Raw genomic sequence first — 23,238 nt, 5'->3', positions numbered from 1 at the left:
AGTCGTTTGTACTGTATGCAATGACATGTTTCACTTCGTTGACAGGAAACCATCATCTTTTCTTGGTCTTGTCCTTTGTATTCTGATCGTCTTACATGTCTTCACCCCTTCACGGATCAGCGATCTCTTCCACCCCACAAGTGTTCCAGATTATCATTGTGGATTTCCAAGAAGATTTGATGTAGCGGAGGATATTCTCTGTCTCGTTAGTACTCGTCAATATTCCAGATTCTGATTTGTATCCAACTTTTTTAATTTGAAAAATAGTTTTATAAATCAGCGTGTTATACAGTATACCTCAGTTTTGTTTATAAATCGGCGCATTATACATTGACCTTAGTTTTCTTTCCTGATTGTAGAAGAGGAAGAGGTTCCTGCCGAACTTCAAGAATCCGTGTTGGTACGAATTTGACGGTAACGCAACGTACAACAGAATCCGGTGTCTGCCGTACTTCTATATTTTTGGTGTTTGTAAATCCGGCACCACAGACTTATTCTATCGATTAAAACAGCATCCCCAGATCATGGGAAACAGAGGACTGCTATCCAAAGAGACATGGTTCTGGTCTTGGCATCGATACGGCACAGGTAAGGTACAAAATAGGGTTCACAGGTAGGATACACTTACATAGGTAGGGTACACAGGTAAATTACATAGGTAAGATACACAGGTAAATTACATAGGTAGGGTACACATGTAAATTACATAGGTATAGGGTACACAGGTAAATTCCATAGATATGATACACAGGTAAATTCCATAGGTAGAGTACACAGATAAATTACATAGGTAGGGTACACAGGTAAATTACGTAGGTAAGATACACAGGTAAATTACATAGGTAGTGTACACATGTAAATTACATAGGTATAGGGTACACAGGTAAATTACATAGGTGGGGTAAACAGGTAAATTACATTGGTAGGATACACAGGTAAATAACATAGGTAAGGGTACACACGTAAATTACATGGGTAGGATACACAGGTAAATTACACAGGTAGGGTACACAGGTAAATTACATAGGTAGGGTACACAGGTAAATTACATAGGTACGGTACATAGGCAGGGTACACAGGTAGAGTACATAGGTAAATTAATAGGTACGGTAAACAGGTAAATTACATAGGTAGGGTACACAACTAATTACATAGGTAAGGGTACACAGGTAAATTACATAAATAAGGTACACAAATAGCGTCCACAGTTAGGGTACAGATATATTGTCCACAGATAGAATCCAGAGCATGGTTGCTGTATGTACACTAAACATGTGGAGTCCATGAAGTGGCAAGGTATCGCCGAAATACAGGGCATGTATCATAGTCAATAAAGAAGTATCCAAGAGCGTGTTATGCGTATGCTCTGTTTTCAAAATCGAGGCAGGCTACTGACTGACAAATAAATTGATGTTCTAGAACTATATACGACTATCTTAGTAACACTGAAGAATATAGACCAATATGTGAATAAAAATGAGAACTTGACCTAGATCTACCATCTACGTTTAATTTGAAAAAAGTACATAGAAATATTATGTTTACAACTAAAGACACTGGCCTGATATGGTTTACATACATAACAAGAGGTACTGTGAGCAATGCTCACTAAGAATACCCCCGCTTACCCCAATCTCCCAAAGGATGTTGTTAATAGGTATAAATTACCTCTTTCCTGAGTGTAAAAATATGGTATGCCTTTGTAGAAGAAAATGAAAGGTATAGTCCGAACACAAATCCATGGCATAAACCTATAATTTTGATCTTGAGATCAAAGGTCACGGTCATGAATGTACATGACACATAGTCTCATGGTGATACACCCATGTCTTATGGTATGACTATGTCAAAGCCCTATAGTCAATTTTCACCTTGATGTCAAAGTTCAAGGTCATATAGAGGCCATGAAGGTACCCGACACATCGTCTCATGGTGATACACTCATGTGTCAAATATGGTATGTCTATGTCAAAGAACAAAGAAGTCATGGCCCTGACACGAATCCATTGTAAAAACCTTTAATTTTGACCTTGAAGTCAAGGTCATATGAAGGTCATGAAGGTACATGACACATCGTCTCATGGTGTGACACATATGTGTCAAATATGGTATGCCTATGTCAAAGAACAAAGAAGTTATGGCCTGGACACGAATCCATTGTAAAAAAAAAAAAAAACCTTTAATTTTGACCTTGAGGTCAAGGGTCAAGGTCATGAAGGTACTCGATACATCGTCTCATGGTGATCCACCTGTGTGCCAAATATGGTATGCCTAAGTCAAAGAACAAAGAAGTTATGGCCCGGACACGAATCTGCACAGACGGACGGACAGACCGACAGAGTGATTCCTATATCCCCCCCCCCCCCCTGAACTTCGTTCGGGGGGTATAATAATACACCGAATTATAGGTACGCATAATTATCTGCATAAGATAAAAAAATTCAGATAACAATGCTTGCTCCATCTGTTCGGAAGAACCAGAAACCATTATCATACATCTATTTGTTTACTTTCCATTTGAGCCAGAATTTTGTCATGCCTGTCTTTTTTGGATATTAGCCTACAAAAGACAGGGAAAAGAGTGCAATTTGATTCACAAACAATAATATTTGGCCAATTGACTGAACATGAAAATATTATTGATCTTATTACTATGTTGGTCAAGAGATGTATATTTTCATTCTCTAGGAAAGGTTTACCTTTCACGTTTAATGATATTTTAGCATATTTACAATAACACTATTCACATAAAAAAAAAAGTCTTTTTGACACAAATGTCTTTATGAAAAGGTGGTCAAAATGGAAATGTCTTTTTGAATAACTTCATTTTTCAAATTATTTTATTGCTGTTATTTCAAAATGCTACTCGTGTTATTCTTCCCAACTGTGTGAATGCAAGGATGAAAGTTGTTTCGTGTGTTTATTTATGTTTGGTCGTTATAACGATCAAATAAATTTACAAATACAACCTGTCATTGGGTCAAATGCCTTTCTTTGATGCTAATTTTGACTACAGAGTACTCGATCAGGATGTGGCACTCGCTGTGGGCGCGGCCAGTCAGCAGGGGTGCTTGCACCTCTGGGGTATATGGTCCCGCCTTTGTATGTCCGAGGTCCGTGTTTGCCCTGCTCTTAGATTGTATTCATTGTGGGAATTATGGCATTGGTCACTGTTTGTTGTTTTCACTAATAAGGACCAATGAATGGCACAAGTAGACCACAGCACGACCCTGATGAAGTTCAGTCATAAATTATATTTGAAGTTGTCTTCCATACAACATTATTAGGTCAAGATTAAGCTATAGTTGATGTAAGGTATACTCTGCAACATAATCAAGGTCATGCAATATACGAGTATATATAGTAGTATTTACCATACACCATTATCAATGTCACACGATAGAGATTAGAAGTATTTACCATACACCATTATCAATGCCACACGATAGAGATTAGTAGTATTTACCATACATCATTATCAAGGTCACGCAGTACTGATGTTGAATATTGTTTAACGTCCCTATCGAGAATATTTCCCTCGTATGGAGACGTCACCACTGCCGGTGAAGGGCTGCAAAATTTAGGCCTATGCTCGGCGTTTATAGCCATTGCGCCGGGAGGGATCTTTATCGTGCCACACCTGCTGTCATACGGGACCTCGGTTTTTCAGTCTCATCCGAAGGACCACCCCATTTAGTCGCGTCTTACGACAAGCAAGGGGTACTGAGGATCTATTTTAACTCGGATTCCCACGGGACAGGTCACACAATTATAGGTATTGTAGCATTTACCATACACCATTATCAAGGTCAACAATAAGTATTAGTAGTATTTACCATACACCATTACCAAGATCAAACAATAGGTATTAGTAGTATTTACCATACATCATTATCAAGGTCACTCAATAAGTATTAGTAGTATTTACCATAGACGATTATCAAGATGAAACAATATGTATTAGTAGTATTTACCATACAACATTATCAAGGTCACACATACAGTAGTATTTACCGAGTAACATTATCAAGGTCACACAATAGGTATGATAGAAGTTACCATACAACATTATCAAGGTCACGTAATAGATATAGTAGTATTTACAATGAAAACATCAAGGTCACGCAACAGATGTGGTAGTATTTACCATACACCATTATCAAGGCCACGCAATAGGTATTCATGTAGTAGTTTTTACCATAAACCATTATCAAGCTCACACAGTAGGTATTAGTAGTATTTATTATGTAACATTGTGAAGGTCACACAATAAGTATACATGTAGTAGTATTCATCATACACCATTATCAAGCTCACACAGTAGGTATTAGTAGTATTCACCATACACCATTATCAAGGTCACGCAATAGATATGGTAGTATTTACCCTGTAACTTTACCAAGGTCACACGATAGGCATTAGTAGTATTCAACATACACCATTATCAAGGTCACGCAATGGGTATAGTAGTATTTACCATGAAACATTACCAAGGTCACACAATAGATTGACATGTTGTAATATTTACCATACACCATTATCAAGGTCACACAATAGGTATAATAGTATTTATCATATAAAATGTTAGGCCAAGGTCTCCCTATAGGTACACTGTATACATGTACTGCGCATCACATTTCGGTTGAGCATCACTGAACAGACATTATTTGTCGAAATGCGCACCTGGTGCATCAAAATTGGTACCGTATAAGTTTTACATATAACACTGTAAGGTCAAGGTTATGTTATTGGGTACAGATATAGTAGATAGAGCTTACCATATCACATTGTCAGGATAAGATTACGATCACTGTACACCACAGGCAACATTCTGCCTACTTCTTTCTTTTGTTAGGGGTTGAAAAATTAAAAATTCATCACAATTCCTAACAACACAACCTTTTGTAAATCAATGTATCTAACTCTGTGTTAATGGCTTCTTTTATATTCAGATCACCGACATCGAAATAAATCAGGTAAGAACTTTTCTAGTGAAGATAAGCGCGAATTTCAATCACGCTAATTTCACACATTTTACATCTCAAAGTTCGATCCATAAATTTTTCCACATTATACCTTAGTTATGAAATCTGTATATATTCACTAAAAATATGTTTCGTCACACCTCAGAAATTTGGTTGAAAAATTGTGAAATTTGTGTAAAATCTTCGGGTATAGAAACTTTAAAATCAATTTTATTATGATTAACAAATTATCATTCTGATTGATAAAGACATACAAAGCAATACGCAATTTCAGAGTTGTCCAATAATTCTTTCCCTTTGTGGAACTCTTACGCACAGTGAGACGCAAAACTATGGCACGCCAAATTCACAAAAATGAGCTAAACATAGTTTCACAGTTGATAAACTAGGTTTATCGACTGTAAACTATAGTTAAAGATTCGTTAACTATAGTTTTCATCCGTAAAACTATATTTAACGGTTGTAAACTATAGTTTACAAATGGTAATCCAAGTTTATCTGTCTTTAAATAAACATTAACAGTAGATTTTGCTGATAAATACAGATTCACATTTGTAAACTATAATTTACATTCGTTAACTATAGTTCACAATTGTTAATCCCAGTTTCACAAATTGTGATACTATATTTATCAGATAAACTATGACTTGTAAACCGTAGTTTACAATCGTGAAACCGTATTTATCAGATAAACTATGTTTTGCAATCGCTAATGATTGTTTTCATTGTTAATTATAGTTTACGCTTGTGAAACATAGATTACCTGTTAACTACATGTATGGTTTACAAATGTGAAATATAGATTAACGTCGTTAACTATAGTTTACGGTCCGTAAACTATAGTTTACAGTCGATAAACCTAGTTTATCAACTGTGAAACTATGTTTAGCTCATTTTTGTGAATTTGGCGTGCCATACAAAACATATTTTCGTCCACATGCGGTAGGTACAAATACTTATCGCTGCCTTCATATATTGCCTAAAGGATGATTATCAGACATCATGCAACCACCCAAACTGCTGGGACACACAATCTTAGTAGATTTATGATTATTTAATAATAAAATAACTCAAACAAAAATCGATAATCACCATCTTTCTTTGATAAAGTATCAATCGTGCAGAAGACGAAATAAAAATTAAATGAATTATCAAATTTAATGGCCTAATTCAAACAAGTATTACCGAGGGAAGCTCGGACGGGCCTTCGGCCCGTCCGCGAAGCAAGGCTCTAAAGGTAACACGTGTACGTGAAATAAGAAAATCTGCAAATGAATACAGATAATCTCTATATACGTTCACTGAAACTTTTGTGATCCATATGGGTGCCGCCATTATGCTTTGTTCATTAGTTGTTTCTACAGTTATTCGTGTTTTAATTTTGAATGTCAAAAATACAAGACTGACGTGCAATTTGTAATTCAAACACCCATTTTGTTAAAAATGAATGGTATGATTATTATTGTTACAGTCTTTAGCCAATCATCAAATAAAAACACAGTAATACGACTAAATAGATGAACGAGTTCATGCGTTTCTTTAAATAAAAATATACGATATATTTACGCTTACTTTTTACCACTTCGAATTCATTGGTTGATTTTGTTTTGTTTTAACTGTCTTTTAAATTGCAAACGGGGTGTATTGTTGTTTATAATTGTTTGATTTGAAAGAGAAAAATGTCGAGGCTAAATGTGACGTCACAATGCATGATTTACGTCGGCTGGCGTTATATTCCCCGCTTCAAATGAATAGGCGGATTCTGTAGAACTGTTATCCTCGTATATCCCCCTTTAATATTTAGATGTTGCTGGGTGTTTAGTACAAGGAAAATTGCACAAATAATATATATTTTGAAATGAATTATTGTTTATAATTGTTTGGTTTGAAAGACGAAGAAAAAAGTCGAGGCTACATCAGACGTCACTATGCACAGTTTACGTCGGCTGACCAGTGCTATATTCTCTGCGTTAAAGGAATAGGCGGATCCTGTAATTATTCTCATATATATCCCCCTTTGATACTGGGCGTTTAGCGCCAGGGGAATTTCATAAATGATACATATTTTTAAATGAATTGTAATTTACCGTACTGAACAGAATTATGACTATCACTTGGGACACGCCAATGACCATATCATAATGCTTCGCTCGGTCCAACGGTCACACCGTATATATATTATTCTTCATATGGTCAATTTAATGTATGCCAATGACTGATATAAACAGAATTTACGCTTTCAGAACTTTTATTCTTATTTACACAGTTTGTCTATAATATATGTATACATCTTGTACCTACATTCTCTCACCAGAGGGTGCGCTACGCAAGCTTCACTTTTCTTTTTTCTTTTTTGGAGCTTAGCGTAACGCCCTCTGGTGAGAGATTGCTTGTACCCACCCAAGCGTTCAACAGAATACTGAACGTACCTCCATCACAGAAGAGCTGATATCTCGGAACTTGCGTATTAAGACTTCGAACATGTGTCATTATATAAATTGTTAACTCGACGCCATAATGCACTAAATTAATAAGATTGAAAACATATAAATTAAAAAAACAAAACAAACAAGGAATACTAGATTGATTTTTATGACGTCATTGATGACAATCAGATTCGTGAGCAATAATCCAATCAAAATAAACGTTACAGTTACTAAACAGTCTACCAAAGAATCATGTGATATTAGCAATACTATAAGTAGTTGGTTAAACATAGAGGAGTTTACAAATTTTACTACGAGTGCACATTATGAAATTCGTAATACTATATATAGTAATTAATCAGTCAATAAATCTCACGATTCTTACATGGACAGCTACTTAGATGACAATTCATTTATTAACCTGTTGAATGTGCATTCGTCTTATTTACAAATAGAAAACTTAGGTGTTGACTTTTAATGGAAGATAAATGTCGTTCCGAATTTGATTACAGATTATCCGATGAGGGTCCGAACTTTGGATCACTTTATAGATTTCTTTCAAATTCCAAAAATATTGGAGATGAAAGTATCCCCAAATGGCTCACAATATTCTGACATTGTCACAGGTAAGATTACGTAAACGGAGAAATAATCAAGACGCAATTTACGATCATAACTCTTTAAGTGTGAGTCATATTCATTTCTCCCGTTGTGAAAAGTGACCTTTAACCTTTAGGTCACGCTGACCCCATGGACTTTTGGGACAACAGCTTGTGGCGACATATCCCCCAAAACGACAAGGACGCGTCCGAGCCTACATACACCACAGCAAATCTGGTACACCATGTTCAACCCAACATCAAACTCATCCTCCTGCTGCGGGACCCAGTAGAAAGGTGAAAGGTTTAAAATGTAATGGTGTATTAGAATATAACTATAGTCAAGAAGCTTTATGCCATATTTAGATAAATAGTGATGAGAATCAGTATCGATGAGTAACTAACACAGACACTTGTTTCTGTAAATGACTTATGACCTCTGTATATTAATAATAACACAAGGTACCTAGCTTCAAATGACACCGAATGGCGCCCCCTGAGAATGTCGGCCTTTTGAGCTTCCAGGGAATATGCGATACAAATGTATTTACTACCGTTGTATTGTACAATCATCCAACTTAAAAACCATATATGACATGACTGCATTCACTGCCTCTTATCGCCGAAAACTGCAACAAAACATGGGTCTACAGCTCGATTTTCCATTTTATACCAGCTATGTACTAATACCGCACAGAATGAAAATTGTATATTCGTTGTGTTGAAAAATAAAGTCTCATTGTTTTATTATCACAATAAATTAATACGATGTTTATTACCAAAAAATCTTGAAAATATGGCTTTGTTATTGAAGACGCTGTACGCTATTTTTAGTTACTCAAAAAAAAACCAACAACAACAAAGCTGTTCGTACGTTTCGGGATTTTACATGTCGTCAGAAGATAGAAGCTAAGACTTCCCGAGTGGAGATTTAAAAATATTTTCGTGTCGGAATAATTTCTGATGAAGATAATAATGAAATTATGACTTACTGTAAATACAACTTCGTTAACTAGTACCGTATGAGAGATATTTCTGCCAATTGTATGTTTCATGCAGATCTATGGAAAGTCACAGGTGCTTGGGTCATATTATATGAATACACATCTAACTTTATACATATGTAAATGTTGATTATTTACATATGTATAAGGTTAGATGTGTATTCATATATTATGACCCAAGCACCTGTTTGGAAAGTCAGAGAAAATACAGATAAAAGATTATTTGGAAGTATGCAAAATAGAGTAAGGAAAGTTTTTTCGCCTGATATGTTATTGACTTTGTGGTATGTATTGATGGCACAAGTACCTGTTGTTACATTGAAGTTTTATGAAACCCACCATAAGTACCAGGAACGCTGCAGGCACATATCAATGTTTTTCGGAGGGGACTGGCCAACCCTTTTAATTGACAATGAACATTAACTGTTATTTTCATGCATGCAAATGAAGATATATTGCGAGAATGGCCCCTCCACTATTTTTTATAGTACTATGTAGTAGTAAATGAGAAGATATTAATGCATGTAAGCTTGAAAGTTATAAATTGAAGCCCTGGAGCAAAGAACGATCCCCCCTCCCAGCCTGAGGAAAAAAATTGAGACAGCAATGACGAACACTATAACAACCCCCCCTGCACACACTAATTAGGGTTCTGAAGATCTTTATCATGACTATTGTATTTTTATCATTGCCTGTCAGGAAATTTAAACAAGCCATGTGCAACTTCCAACTTCTCCGGCGAACCCCCTCCCCCGCATCCCTAATTTTACGGATCTGTGCCGATATGGAAATAAAACACAGGCATCTGAAGTATGGACACCACTACCCCCCCCCCCTCCACTCCCCTTTCTGATTGTTTTGGGCAGCGATTATTTCTCTGAAATGTGTGAACTCCCCGTCTATTCCATCCTAATTTCGATTTATGTAATCGTGAACATGCTTTTTGTAAGCCTTATACTTGCCTTATACTGTTTATAATAAGTATATTTTATTATACCAGTCCAGTAGAAGGCCAATCTCTAAAGCTTGTGAAAAGCGTGAAACGACTACATCAATCGAAAGTGGGATGAGACAGACAAGGAATCCACACAATTTGGAGGAATTGTCATCGCAAAAAAAAAATCAATAGGGGGGGGGGGTATATCTGTGGAAAAAATATGGGGGATGGATCGAGTCCCCTTTTTTTTTGTAGCATTTCCCCCCTAATGTTAGTAACTAAATTATATAAAATAAGACCAATTGTGGTTAATGGTCACCATTAAAACCACCCTTTTTGCCTGTTATTTTTAATTCATCTCTGACGCTCTATCTTTCTATAAATAATTCCAAACGTACTTTTAGAAGAGCGTGCTAGCCAGTCAAAATCCCACGTATTCTGCGTGGTATCAGTACATAGCACTTCCTGGTATAAAACGGAAAATCGAGCTGTAGAACCATGTTTTGTTGCTGTTTTCGGCGATAAGAGGCAATGAATGCAGTCATGTCATATATGGTTTTTAAGTTGAATGATTGTACAATACAACGATGGTAAATACATTTGCATCGCATATTCCCTGGAAGCTCAACAGGCCGACATTATCAGGGGACGCCATTAGGTGTCATTTGAAGCTAGGTACCTTGTGTTATTATTAATATACAGAGGTCATAAGTCATTTACAGAAACAAGTGCCTGTGGTAACTAATGTGGAGAAGTTTGACGTCATATTTAGATATCTATAGAAGGTGGATTCCCGACGTATTTAGATAATTAGTGTGGAATGATTGAATGATGTTTTCCGCCACACTCAACATTTTTTATCGGTGGAAGAGAGAACCCAGATACAATGTACCTGGGAAGAGACCACCGACCTTCCGAAAATAAACTGGGAAACTTTCTCACTTACCAGCGCGAGCGGGATTCGAACTCACGCGGACAGAGATGAGAGACCGTGTGATTTTGAGCGCGATGCTCTGGCCACGGAGGCCCTTTAATTAGTGTGGAAGATTGATTACGTTTTCTGACATCTGAAAAAGTACAATCAAACATCGTTATCTCGAACTTGATGGGACCGAGGGGAAAACTTCGAGATACCAGAGAGCTCGAAATACTGAGGTTAAAATGCATAAAGAAAAATTAATATAGTTGGGACTTCCAACCCACTTCGACATATCCATGGTTTTCTCGATATCGATGTACGAGAAACCGAAGTTCAACTGTAATTCTGTGTTTTCTTTAGATGAACAGTTGATAATTAATGTTTTGTTCTTTAATGTCGTGTTATAGTTAGTTTCCCTAACGCATACACATTTCAAGACTCTGACTAGATTTAACACCTTCCTTCTAACAAGCTCTAACCATGGCGAGTCGTCACCCAAGGAGAAGCCTTGTTATCATCCATTTCCTTCCGTACCGTTTGTATATCCTCTCGTCTCGGAATATTTACCCATGATTACTGCTTTGTGTAATTTTCTCTCTAGAATAGACAGTCATGACAAATATTTGGTTTACTATCATCCATGACTACGGCTTTGTTTTTAGTGCCTCTGTAGATTTTACAATCACTCTGTGTACGGCTGTTTTGTGTTTCGTTTTAGTGCCTCTGTAGATTTTACAATCACTCTGTGTACGGCTGTTTTGTATTTGGTTTTAGTGCCTCTGTAGATTTTACAATCACTCTGCGTACGGCTGTTTTGTGTTTGGTTTGAGTGCCTCTGTAGATTTTACAATCACTCTGTGTACGACTATTTTGTGTTTGGTTTTAGTGCCTCTGTACATGTTACCATCACTCTGTGTACGACTATTTTGTGTTTGGTTTTAGTGCCTCTGTAGATTTTACAATCACTCTGTGTACGGCTGTTTTGTGTTTCGTTTTAATGCCTCTGTAGATTTTACAATCACTCTGTGTACGACTATTTTGTGTTTCGTTTTAGTGCCTCTGTAGATTTTACAATCACTCTGTGTACGACTATTTTGTGTTTGGTTTTAGCGCCTCTGTAGATTTTACAATCACTCTGTGTACGGCTGTTTTGTGTTTGGTTTTAGCGCCTCTGTAGATTTTACAATCACTCTGTGTACGGCTATTGGTGTATTTGGTTTTAGTGCCTCTCTAGATTTTACAATCATTCTGTGTACGGCTATTTTGTGTTTGGTTTTAGTGCCTCTGTAGATTTTACAATCACTCTGTGTACGGCTATTTTGGGTTTGGTTTCAGCGCCTCTGTAGATTTTACAATCACTCTGTGTACGACTATTTTGTATTTGGTTTTAGTGCCTCTATATATTTTACAATCATCCTGTGTACGGCTATTTTGTGTTTGGTTTGAGTGCCTCTGTAGATTTTACAATCACTCTCTGTACGACTATTTTGTGTTTGGTTTTAGTGCCTCTGTATATTTTACAATCACTTTATGTACGACTATTTTGTGTTTGGTTTTAGTGCCTCTGTAAATGTTACAATCACTCTGTCTACGGCTATTTTGGGTTTGGTTTTAGCGCCTCTGTAGATTTTACAATCACTCTGTGTACGACTATTTTGTATTTGGTTTTAGTGCCTCTGTAGATTTTACAATCACTCTGTGTACGCCTATTTTGTATTTGGTTTTAGTGCCTCTATATATTTTACAATCATCCTGTGTACGACTATTTCGTGTTTGGTTTTAGTACCTCTGTAGATTTTACAATCACTCTGTGTACGACTATTTTGTGTTTGGTTTTAGTGCCTCTGTAGATTTTACAATCACTCTGTGTATGACTATTTTGTGTTTGGTTTTAGTGTCTCTGTAGATTTTACAATCATCCTGTGTACGACTATTTTGTGTTTGGTTTGAGTGCCTCTGTAGATTTTACAATCACTCTCTGTACGAATATTTTGGGTTTGGTTTTAGTGCCTCTGTATATTTTACAATCACTTTATGTACGACTATTTTGTGTTTGGTTTTAGTGCCTCTGTAAATGTTACAATCACTCTGTCTACGGCTATTTTGGGTTTGGTTTTAGCGCCTCTGTAGATTTTACAATCACTCTGTGTACGACTATTTTGTATTTGGTTTTAGTGCCTCTGTAGATTTTACTATCACTCTGTGTACGCCTATTTTGTATTTGGTTTTAGTGCCTCTGTAGATTTTACAATCACTCTGTCTACGGCTATTTTGGGTTTGATTTGAGTGCCTCTGTAGATTTTACAATCACTCTGTGTACGACTATTTTGTGTTTGGTTTTAGTGCCTCTGTAGATTTTACAATCACTCTGTGTACGGCTACATGTATTTTGTGTTTGGTTTTAGTGCCTCTGTAGATGTTACCATCACTCTGTGTACGGCTGTTTTGTGTTTGGTTTTAGTGCCCCTGTAGATGTTACCATCACTCTGTGTACGACTATTTTGTGTTTGGTTTTAGTGCCTCTGTAGATGTTACCATCACTCTGTGTACGACTATTTTGTGTTTGGTTTTAGTGCCTCGAGCTCTGTAGTTGTTACCACAACTCTGTGTACGACTATTTTGTATTTGGTTTTAGTGCCTCTGTAGATTTTACAATCACTCTGTGTACGGCTATTTTGTGTTTGGTTTTAGCGCCTCTGTAGATTTTACAATCACTCTGTGAACGGCTATTTTGTGTTTGGTTTTAGTGCCTCTGTAGATTTTACAATCATCCTGTGTACGACTATTTTGTGTTTGGTTTTAGTGCCTCTGTAGATTTTACAATCATCCTGTGTACGACTATTTTGTGTTTGGTTTTAGTGCCTCTGTAGATTTTACAATCACTCTGTGTACGACTATTTTGTGTTTGGTTTTAGTGCCTCTGTAGATTTTACAATCACTCTGTGTACGACTATTTTGTGTTTGGTTTTAGTGCCTCTGTCGATTTTACCATCACTCTGTGTACGACTATTTTGTGTTTGGTTTTAGTGCCTCTGTAGATGTTACCATCACTTTGTGTACGACTATTTTGTGTTTGGTTTTAGTGCCTCTATAGATGTTACCATCACTCTGTGTACGACTATTTTGTGTTTGGTTTTAGTGCCTCTGTAGATGTTACCATCACTCTGTGTACGACTATTTTGTGTTTGGTTTTAGTGCCTCTATAGATGTTACCATCACTCTGTGTACGACTATTTTGTGTTTCGTTTTAGTGCCTCTGTAGATGTTACCATCACTCTGTGTACGACTATTTTGTGTTTGGTTTGAGTGCCTCTGTAGATGTTACCATCACTCTGTGTACGGCTATTTTGTGTTTGGTTTGAGTGCCTCTGTAGATGTTACCATCACTCTGTGTACGACTATTTTGTGTTTGGTTTGAGTGCCTCTGTAGATGTTACCATCACTCTGTTTACGACTATTTTGTGTTTGGTTTGAGTGCCTCTATAGATGTTACCATCACTCTGTGTACGACTATTTTGTGTTTGGTTTTAGTGCCTCTGTAGATGTTACCATCACTCTGTGTACGGCTATTTTGTGTTTGGTTTTAGTGCCTCTGTAGATGTTACCATCACTCTGTGTACGGCTATTTTGTGTTTGGTTTGAGTGCCTCTGTAGATGTTACCATCACTCTGTGTACGGCTATTTTGTGTTTGGTTTGAGTGCCTCTATAGATGTTACCATCACTCTGTGTACGGCTATTTTGTGTTTGGTTTTAGTGCCTCTATAGATGTCACCATCACTTTGTGTACGACTATTTTGTGTTTGGTTTGAGTGCCTCTATAGATGTTACCATCACTCTGTGTATGACTATTTTGTGTTTGGTTTTAGTGTCTCTGTAGATTTTACAATCATCCTGTGTACGACTATTTTGTGTTTGGTTTGAGTGCCTCTGTAGATTTTACAATCACTCTCTGTACGAATATTTTGGGTTTGGTTTTAGTGCCTCTGTATATTTTACAATCACTTTATGTACGACTATTTTGTGTTTGGTTTTAGTGCCTCTGTAAATGTTACAATCACTCTGTCTACGGCTATTTTGGGTTTGGTTTTAGCGCCTCTGTAGATTTTACAATCACTCTGTGTACGACTATTTTGTATTTGGTTTTAGTGCCTCTGTAGATTTTACTATCACTCTGTGTACGCCTATTTTGTATTTGGTTTTAGTGCCTCTGTAGATTTTACAATCACTCTGTCTACGGCTATTTTGGGTTTGATTTGAGTGCCTCTGTAGATTTTACAATCACTCTGTGTACGACTATTTTGTGTTTGGTTTTAGTGCCTCTGTAGATTTTACAATCACTCTGTGTACGGCTACATGTATTTTGTGTTTGGTTTTAGTGCCTCTGTAGATGTTACCATCACTCTGTGTACGGCTGTTTTGTGTTTGGTTTTAGTGCCCCTGTAGATGTTACCATCACTCTGTGTACGACTATTTTGTGTTTGGTTTTAGTGCCTCTGTAGATGTTACCATCACTCTGTGTACGACTATTTTGTGTTTGGTTTTAGTGCCTCGAGCTCTGTAGTTGTTACCACAACTCTGTGTACGACTATTTTGTATTTGGTTTTAGTGCCTCTGTAGATTTTACAATCACTCTGTGTACGGCTATTTTGTGTTTGGTTTTAGCGCCTCTGTAGATTTTACAATCACTCTGTGAACGGCTATTTTGTGTTTGGTTTTAGTGCCTCTGTAGATTTTACAATCATCCTGTGTACGACTATTTTGTGTTTGGTTTTAGTGCCTCTGTAGATTTTACAATCATCCTGTGTACGACTATTTTGTGTTTGGTTTTAGTGCCTCTGTAGATTTTACAATCACTCTGTGTACGACTATTTTGTGTTTGGTTTTAGTGCCTCTGTAGATTTTACAATCACTCTGTGTACGACTATTTTGTGTTTGGTTTTAGTGCCTCTGTCGATTTTACCATCACTCTGTGTACGACTATTTTGTGTTTGGTTTTAGTGCCTCTGTAGATGTTACCATCACTTTGTGTACGACTATTTTGTGTTTGGTTTTAGTGCCTCTATAGATGTTACCATCACTCTGTGTACGACTATTTTGTGTTTGGTTTTAGTGCCTCTGTAGATGTTACCATCACTCTGTGTACGACTATTTTGTGTTTGGTTTTAGTGCCTCTATAGATGTTACCATCACTCTGTGTACGACTATTTTGTGTTTCGTTTTAGTGCCTCTGTAGATGTTACCATCACTCTGTGTACGACTATTTTGTGTTTGGTTTGAGTGCCTCTGTAGATGTTACCATCACTCTGTGTACGGCTATTTTGTGTTTGGTTTGAGTGCCTCTGTAGATGTTACCATCACTCTGTGTACGACTATTTTGTGTTTGGTTTGAGTGCCTCTGTAGATGTTACCATCACTCTGTTTACGACTATTTTGTGTTTGGTTTGAGTGCCTCTATAGATGTTACCATCACTCTGTGTACGACTATTTTGTGTTTGGTTTTAGTGCCTCTGTAGATGTTACCATCACTCTGTGTACGGCTATTTTGTGTTTGGTTTTAGTGCCTCTGTAGATGTTACCATCACTCTGTGTACGGCTATTTTGTGTTTGGTTTGAGTGCCTCTGTAGATGTTACCATCACTCTGTGTACGGCTATTTTGTGTTTGGTTTGAGTGCCTCTATAGATGTTACCATCACTCTGTGTACGGCTATTTTGTGTTTGGTTTTAGTGCCTCTATAGATGTCACCATCACTTTGTGTACGACTATTTTGTGTTTGGTTTGAGTGCCTCTATAGATGTTACCATCACTCTGTGTACGGCTATTTTGTGTTTGGTTTTAGTGCCTCTATAGATGTTACCATCACTTTGTGTACGACTATTTTGTGTTTGGTTTGAGTGCCTCTGTAGATGTTACCATCACTCTGTGTACGACTATTTTGTGTTTGGTTTGAGTGCCTCTGTAGATGTTACCATCACTCTGTGTACGGCTATTTTGTGTTTGGTTTGAGTGCCTCTGTAGATGTTACCATCACTCTGTGTACGGCTATTTTGTGTTTGGTTTGAGTGCCTCTGTAGATGTTACCATCACTCTGTGTACGACTATTTTGTGTTTGGTTTGAGTGCCTCTGTAGATGTTACCATCACTCTGTGTACGACTATTTTGTGTTTGGTTTGAGTGCCTCTGTAGATGTTACCATCACTCTGTGTACGGCTATTTTGTGTTTGGTTTGAGTGCCTCTGTAGATGTTACCATCACTCTGTGTACGACTATTTTGTGTTTGGTTTGAGTGCCTCTGTAGATTTTACCATCACTCTGTGTACGACTATTTTGTGTTATCGGACAGTTACCTCTGTTACTTCCTATGTTATAACTGTTACCTCCACACAAACACACCCCTAGTTTTTTACTGTCAAAATCAGTCAACCACTACTTCCATTTGAGTTTCGTCCCTTAACAAATGGTATAACCACCGCTCCGTTTAGGGGTTAGATTTGAAGTGTCTGATAAAAATCTTGATTCAAAAAGTGTGGATTTGTATTAAAAACTCCCGCAAGTGACGGTCATCCAACAAGGATTTTATTATAATACATGTACACTGTACACGAATAATTACTATTTAAAGTGACTCATTGGATGTTTAGAAATAACATTAATTTTATAACATATTAATGAACATTTACAGTGACTTTTAAAAACATGTTAATACACATTAGAAAACGTATATAGAGTGTTATTTTGTGCTTTTGTGTTATTGCATGACAATCGATTTGGCTCAACATTCATCATTATAAGTTTTGAGGGGTAGGGGGTATTTATGAAAATTATGTGAATAGAATTTTTTATCCAACATTGAACTTTTGATCTCGTCCCTGAGTTTCTTCTCACTTCTGCATTATACAACCACAGCTGCTATTTACTCTATTCCATGTTGACAGCTACTACTACTGTCTGGGTTATGTCCCTTTACAGATTATACAGTCACTACTACTGTGTGGGTTATGTCCCTTTACAGATTATACAGTCACTACTACTGTCTGGGTTATGTCCCTTTACAGATTATACAGTCACTACTACTGTCTGGGTTATGTCCCTTTACAGATTATACAGTCACTACTACTGTCAGGGTTATGTCCCTTTACAGATTATACAGTCACTTCTACTGTGTGGGTTATGTCCCTTTACAGATTATACAGTCACTACTACTGTCATGGTTATGTCCCTTTACAGATTATACAGTCACTTTTACTGTCTGGGTTGTGTCCCTTTACAGATTATACAGTCACTTCTACTGTCTGGGTTGTGTCCCTATACAGATTATGCAGTTACTTTTACTGTCTGGGTTGTGTCCCTATACAGATTATACAGTCACTTTTACTGTCTGGGTTACGTCCCTTTACATTCTCTACCCAGAGTTCCGTGCACTCCTCGCACTACACCTCTGTCAACGGCTTTTTACAGAAATCTTGTAAAAGTTTCTAATATCCAACATTTATGTTTTGGACTAAATATCTAGTCATATTATGAAATGTTTTTGGTGCAATTAAATTGATGCTTACTGTAAATTGTTTAAAATCGCCGTTTTCTGATCCTAAATTTGGAACTATTTCGTAATATGCTTATAAATGTAGGACATTCACGTGATGGAGATTTAAATATAAACATGGAATCAAAAGTAAGAAAGGCTGTAAAAATACGATAAAACTTGTAGAATAAGAGACAAACAGCTAAATGGTAAATATGTACTTACTAAAGTGCCAGTGGGCTATGAAAAGAGCCTGATGTATCACCTGTTGGCAGAACTTTTAAAGGGAAAGGAAACCGGGAATGATTGTTTATATCATGTGATTATATTGTCACGTGATTCCAGCGTTGACGAAGGTGTATGTGAAGCTTTGCGTAACGCGCCCTCTGGTGAGAGAATGCGTCCCTTTACAGAATATACAGTCACTTTTACTGTCTGGGTTATGTCCCTTTACAGATTATACAGTCACTACTACTGTCTGGGTTATGTCCCTTTACAGATTATACAGTCACTACTACTGTCTGGGTTATGTCCCTTTACAGATTATACAGTCACTACTACTGTCTGGGTTATGTCCCTTTACAGATTATACAGTCACTACTACTGTCTGGGTTGTGTCCCTTTTCAGATTATACAGCCAATACTACCACTTGGGTTTCGGGTCCTCACCGGAAGACTTTCACGTTGATTCGTTAGCGTCCATTCGATATCTAGATCGATGTCAGAGAACGCACACCCTTCGTTCCTGCTTATACAACAGGCTACTACTGCGGGATATGCCGGTAAGAATTTGTTTGTCTGGGGTTTTATGTCCCGTTCGAATCTCTTTACTCAGGCAGAGAAATCGCCAGGTTTAGGTGAAATGACATAAATATTGATCTATACAGGACTCTTGCGGCTGTAGCAGTGTGGGTTCTTTAACGTGCCAACGTCTGCCGTGGCACGGGTCCTCCGTTTTTAAGGTCATATCCGAAAGACCTGCGGTCTTCACTTCTAATACTGGTCGCATGGCGAACGAATTCCAGTCACTACTTGTGTTACACGACTTAATAGGGATTGGGAATTGAATCCAGGTATATTGGTTATAAAGTGAGAGCTGTAACTTCTAGGGAAAGGAATAATAATGATAATAATATCCTTTATTTATACAGGATACTAGCACAATTAATTAACAAAACTAGTTCACATTATGGTCCTGACTTTTTATTCACAGACAGTAGTAATATACAGGTGCAATATAAATTAGATATAGAAGTTAAGTTATACACACAATGTTTACTTAGTCAATACCAAACTCAGCATGATCAATGAAATAATCCCACCTCTTGTGTGTCCGGGGATCCGGCTTTACCTCTGGTGTGTCCAGCGGCCCGGTTTTATCCTACTGACAAACAAGTTGACGTTACAGGGGTTTCAACAATCTCGTTTAATGTACGCAGCTTGTAATTTTTTTGGTAGTTATAATGTTCTAATTTGCGAATACAAACTATCACTGGGTCGAATACTGTCTGGCGTGTTTCATACCAATAGCTAGATTCTAATCTTTCTCTATATTCAGTGTTTGATAAGACGGAAATAGATAAAATCGTTTACCATATGTATCGTCCGTTTTGACGCACGTCGGTGGTCCGAAGTCGTTACATCGGACTGGGATCAACGAAATTCTATTTAGATTGTTAATTTGAAAATTTTACCGAACATAATCTCCAGGAAACATTTAAATCTGCATATATCACAAATAATGTTCATACCCATTGAAGCACTTACCATCATGCTTTTACATGAAAAATAAAGATAACGAAACAGTGATCAATCTAAAAATCCTATAAGGAATACAAAATTAAGAGTTTGGCAAACACGGACCCCTGGATATACCAGAGGCGAGATAAGGTGCGTTAGAGGAGTAAGCATCCCCTGTTGACTGGTCACATTCACCGTGAGCCCTGTTTTGATCCGGTAAATGAGTAATCCGTAGTCAAAACCAGTATGTAAAGAACAACCTACATGTAACAATTGGTATGAAACACTTCAGACAGCATACAATCTTATGATACCTAGTATTATCATAGCCACCATAGACCACAAATTTGCAAAATTCTGACTTTAAACGATACAATTGAAACCCCTGTAACATTAACTTATTTGCCAGTAGCCTGCCTCTACTTAAAAAATTGAGATCATACGCAGAACATGCTCACGTGTACTGAATCAGCCGAGAGACAAACACACCATATTATGCAGATGATAATGAAATATTACCGCATAAATATTTCTTTTCCAAGTATACTACGCGACTACAGAGAAAGGCCTTAACTGAAATACAATTGTTCTCAATAAATGTAGTCCGACACTTTTCATGATAAGAATGTTAAAACGTCCTATAGTAAGACTCAACTGCGATGGGAGTACTGGACGGTTCCAGCGAAATCATTCAAGCTATTTTCAAAGTTGATCTAACATTATATAGTTTTGTGTGTTACATGTTACTGTAAAAGTTTTAGGTCTCGCCTTCTTCTTGCAGACCCCCCTTTATGCCTCGTTTTACGACGTGCACATAACTAACTGGTTGAATGTATTCCCCAGGAGCCAGATATTTATAACCAGAACGGAGGATTTCTCCAGAGATATAAAACGACATCTTTTACATCTATTCAAATTTCTGGATGTGGGTAAGAAGAAACTGCAATGTATTGACATCAAAACGGCTAGATCAGCTTCATGTCTAGACAACTAAATGTACTTCCTATTGATCAGAACAGTCCGTGTAAATGTCTAGATAATTTAATGCACTTCCTATTGATCAGAAATATCCGAGTAAATGTCTAGATAACAAATGTACTTCCTATTGATCAGAGCGATCCTAGTAATTGTCTAGATAACAAATGTGTTTCCTATTGATCAGAACGTCTAGATAATCAAATGTGTTTTCTATTTATCAGAACGATCCTAGTAAATGTCTAGATAACTAAATGTTATTCCTATTTATCAGAATGTCTAGATAATTAAATGTACTTCCTATTCATCAGAATGTCTAGATAATTATATGTACTTCCTATTGATCAGAACGATCCTAGTAAATGTCTAGATAACTAAATATGCTTCCTATTTATGAGAACGTCTGTAGTACTTGTAGAACTGTTTACCCAGAAAGCTGTGTTGCACTTAGGCTCTCTGTATTCAGATTTATTTATATCTAATTTTACATCATTTGTGGCGTGTTGTAGCTGATGTGTCAGACAAAGATTTAAACAAAATGTCACAGATGTCGCACCGATACAGATCCATTTTTAAAGACAAAGCAGGTCCGATGCTGAATAGGACCAGACGCATGCTTATAGACTACTTCCGGGAGCCAATGAAAAGACTATCGTCCATTCTTAAAGACCCTAAATATACTTGGAACGACGTATATAAAGAACATCAATCGAAGTGGTTTTTGTGATATTCATTGAACGAGAGAGAATACAGAAAGCCAAAATTTATTCAATGTATCTTGAAATTAAAAACATAAACAAGTTAAACTATTGGGGTTTATTATTGATTACGCTTTCTCGATTTAGTCACACAAATATTAGTTCGTGCATTTAAAAACGCGGAACGGAAAACGAAACGGAAGACGGAATGAACGGAAAATATTGTATGCAATAATGTTATGAGGAGGTCAGCATTTTGCAAAATAAAAAGTTTATCATGAACAAGGGAAGCAGAAATTACAGAGAGAGTGGGAAAAGTCATCCACAGTTTCATATACTTTATACTAATGCATATGTATTTTAAAATCACTAACTTACCATGAAAAATATTAATAAAGACAACTAAAAAAATTTTTAAAATCATACTGAAAAAGATTTGAAATTTCAAATTCTATATCCAATGAATAAAAGCCCCCTTCCTCCCTCCGAAAACAACATTGTAAAAGAATAATTTGTTCAACAATTTTTCTTAAACCTAGCCTTCTTAAATCGAGCTTGCTTTTATTCGTAATTGAGTTCTACACCTGGTATAATACATGTATGTATTTATGTTTCACATCAAATTTTGAAGCGAACGAATCCGATGTGTATAAAAGGTTTGCCTCATTTGGGATGAATTTATGTGAAAGTACATTTAGCCTACCGATATTCGGCGGATTAGTATTGAACCCGAACAGATATAGCGGGTAAGAAAGATTGAAAACTAAGGTGACGTTTACGATCCATAGTATGAGAAATTAACAGATATGGAGTAGCTAAAAGACTAACAGACAATTTATGCTTGAATGGAATTAAAAGGTTGTCTCAGTATTAATCTAAATATTAAGATACAAGTATTTAGTTTAGAATTGAACCGCCATAAGTCCTCTCTATTTAAGATTGGAGTGATGCGGTCACAAAGTCTCTGTTAGTTAAAAAATAAAATATCAAACACAAGATGTTTAACTTGCTGACTATATACATATCATACTCCCTGTTGTAAGAATACACATACATGTACACGGTATTACGTGTAAAATTACATGCATATAAATGCGAGTTAATGACGTTTTACCACGGCGGGGGGGGGGGGGGGGGGGGGGTGTTATAAAGTATGTGTTCTTTCCATTCTCTATCCATAAATGTTAAAACGATGCTTCTAGTACTTACTAATATCGATTTTATGGGTACTTTAATGACATAAACAGCCTCATGAAAACATTTTAACAAACTGTCGAGCTGTTTTGAGTCACGTGACTCGTTCGGTCAAATGACAGCGAAAATTCGGTTAACTACAATTGCGTGCTTCTGTTATCGAATTCTGAAGTGATATTTTCTTTTAATCGATATTAGTAAGTACAAGAAGCATCGTTTTATTGATTAATTATGAGTTT

General features: G+C 36.8%; 1 protein-coding gene across 1 annotated transcript in view; it reads left to right on the top strand.

Annotated features, from left to right (window-relative positions):
- Positions 1–21,913, top strand: part of LOC125648016 (carbohydrate sulfotransferase 15-like) — a 35,271-nt gene extending 13,358 nt beyond the window's left edge. The window contains exons 2-9 of the mRNA XM_048874903.2: positions 46–205; positions 360–588; positions 4,953–4,976; positions 7,924–8,037; positions 8,148–8,307; positions 19,021–19,174; positions 20,914–21,061; positions 21,617–21,913. Coding sequence (XP_048730860.1) covers positions 46–205; positions 360–588; positions 4,953–4,976; positions 7,924–8,037; positions 8,148–8,307; positions 19,021–19,174; positions 20,914–21,061; positions 21,617–21,834 — 1,207 coding nt within the window. The 3' untranslated portion in view covers positions 21,835–21,913. The remainder of the gene's footprint in view (positions 1–45; positions 206–359; positions 589–4,952; positions 4,977–7,923; positions 8,038–8,147; positions 8,308–19,020; positions 19,175–20,913; positions 21,062–21,616) is intronic.
- Positions 21,914–23,238: the final 1,325 nt, after the last annotated feature.

The sequence above is a fragment of the Ostrea edulis genome, chromosome 6, assembly GCF_947568905.1.
Source record: "Ostrea edulis chromosome 6, xbOstEdul1.1, whole genome shotgun sequence".
Taxonomy (NCBI): Eukaryota; Metazoa; Mollusca; class Bivalvia; order Ostreida; family Ostreidae; genus Ostrea; species Ostrea edulis.
Note: the sequence above shows the minus strand (reverse complement) of the source record. Positions and strands in the feature narration are given on the sequence as shown.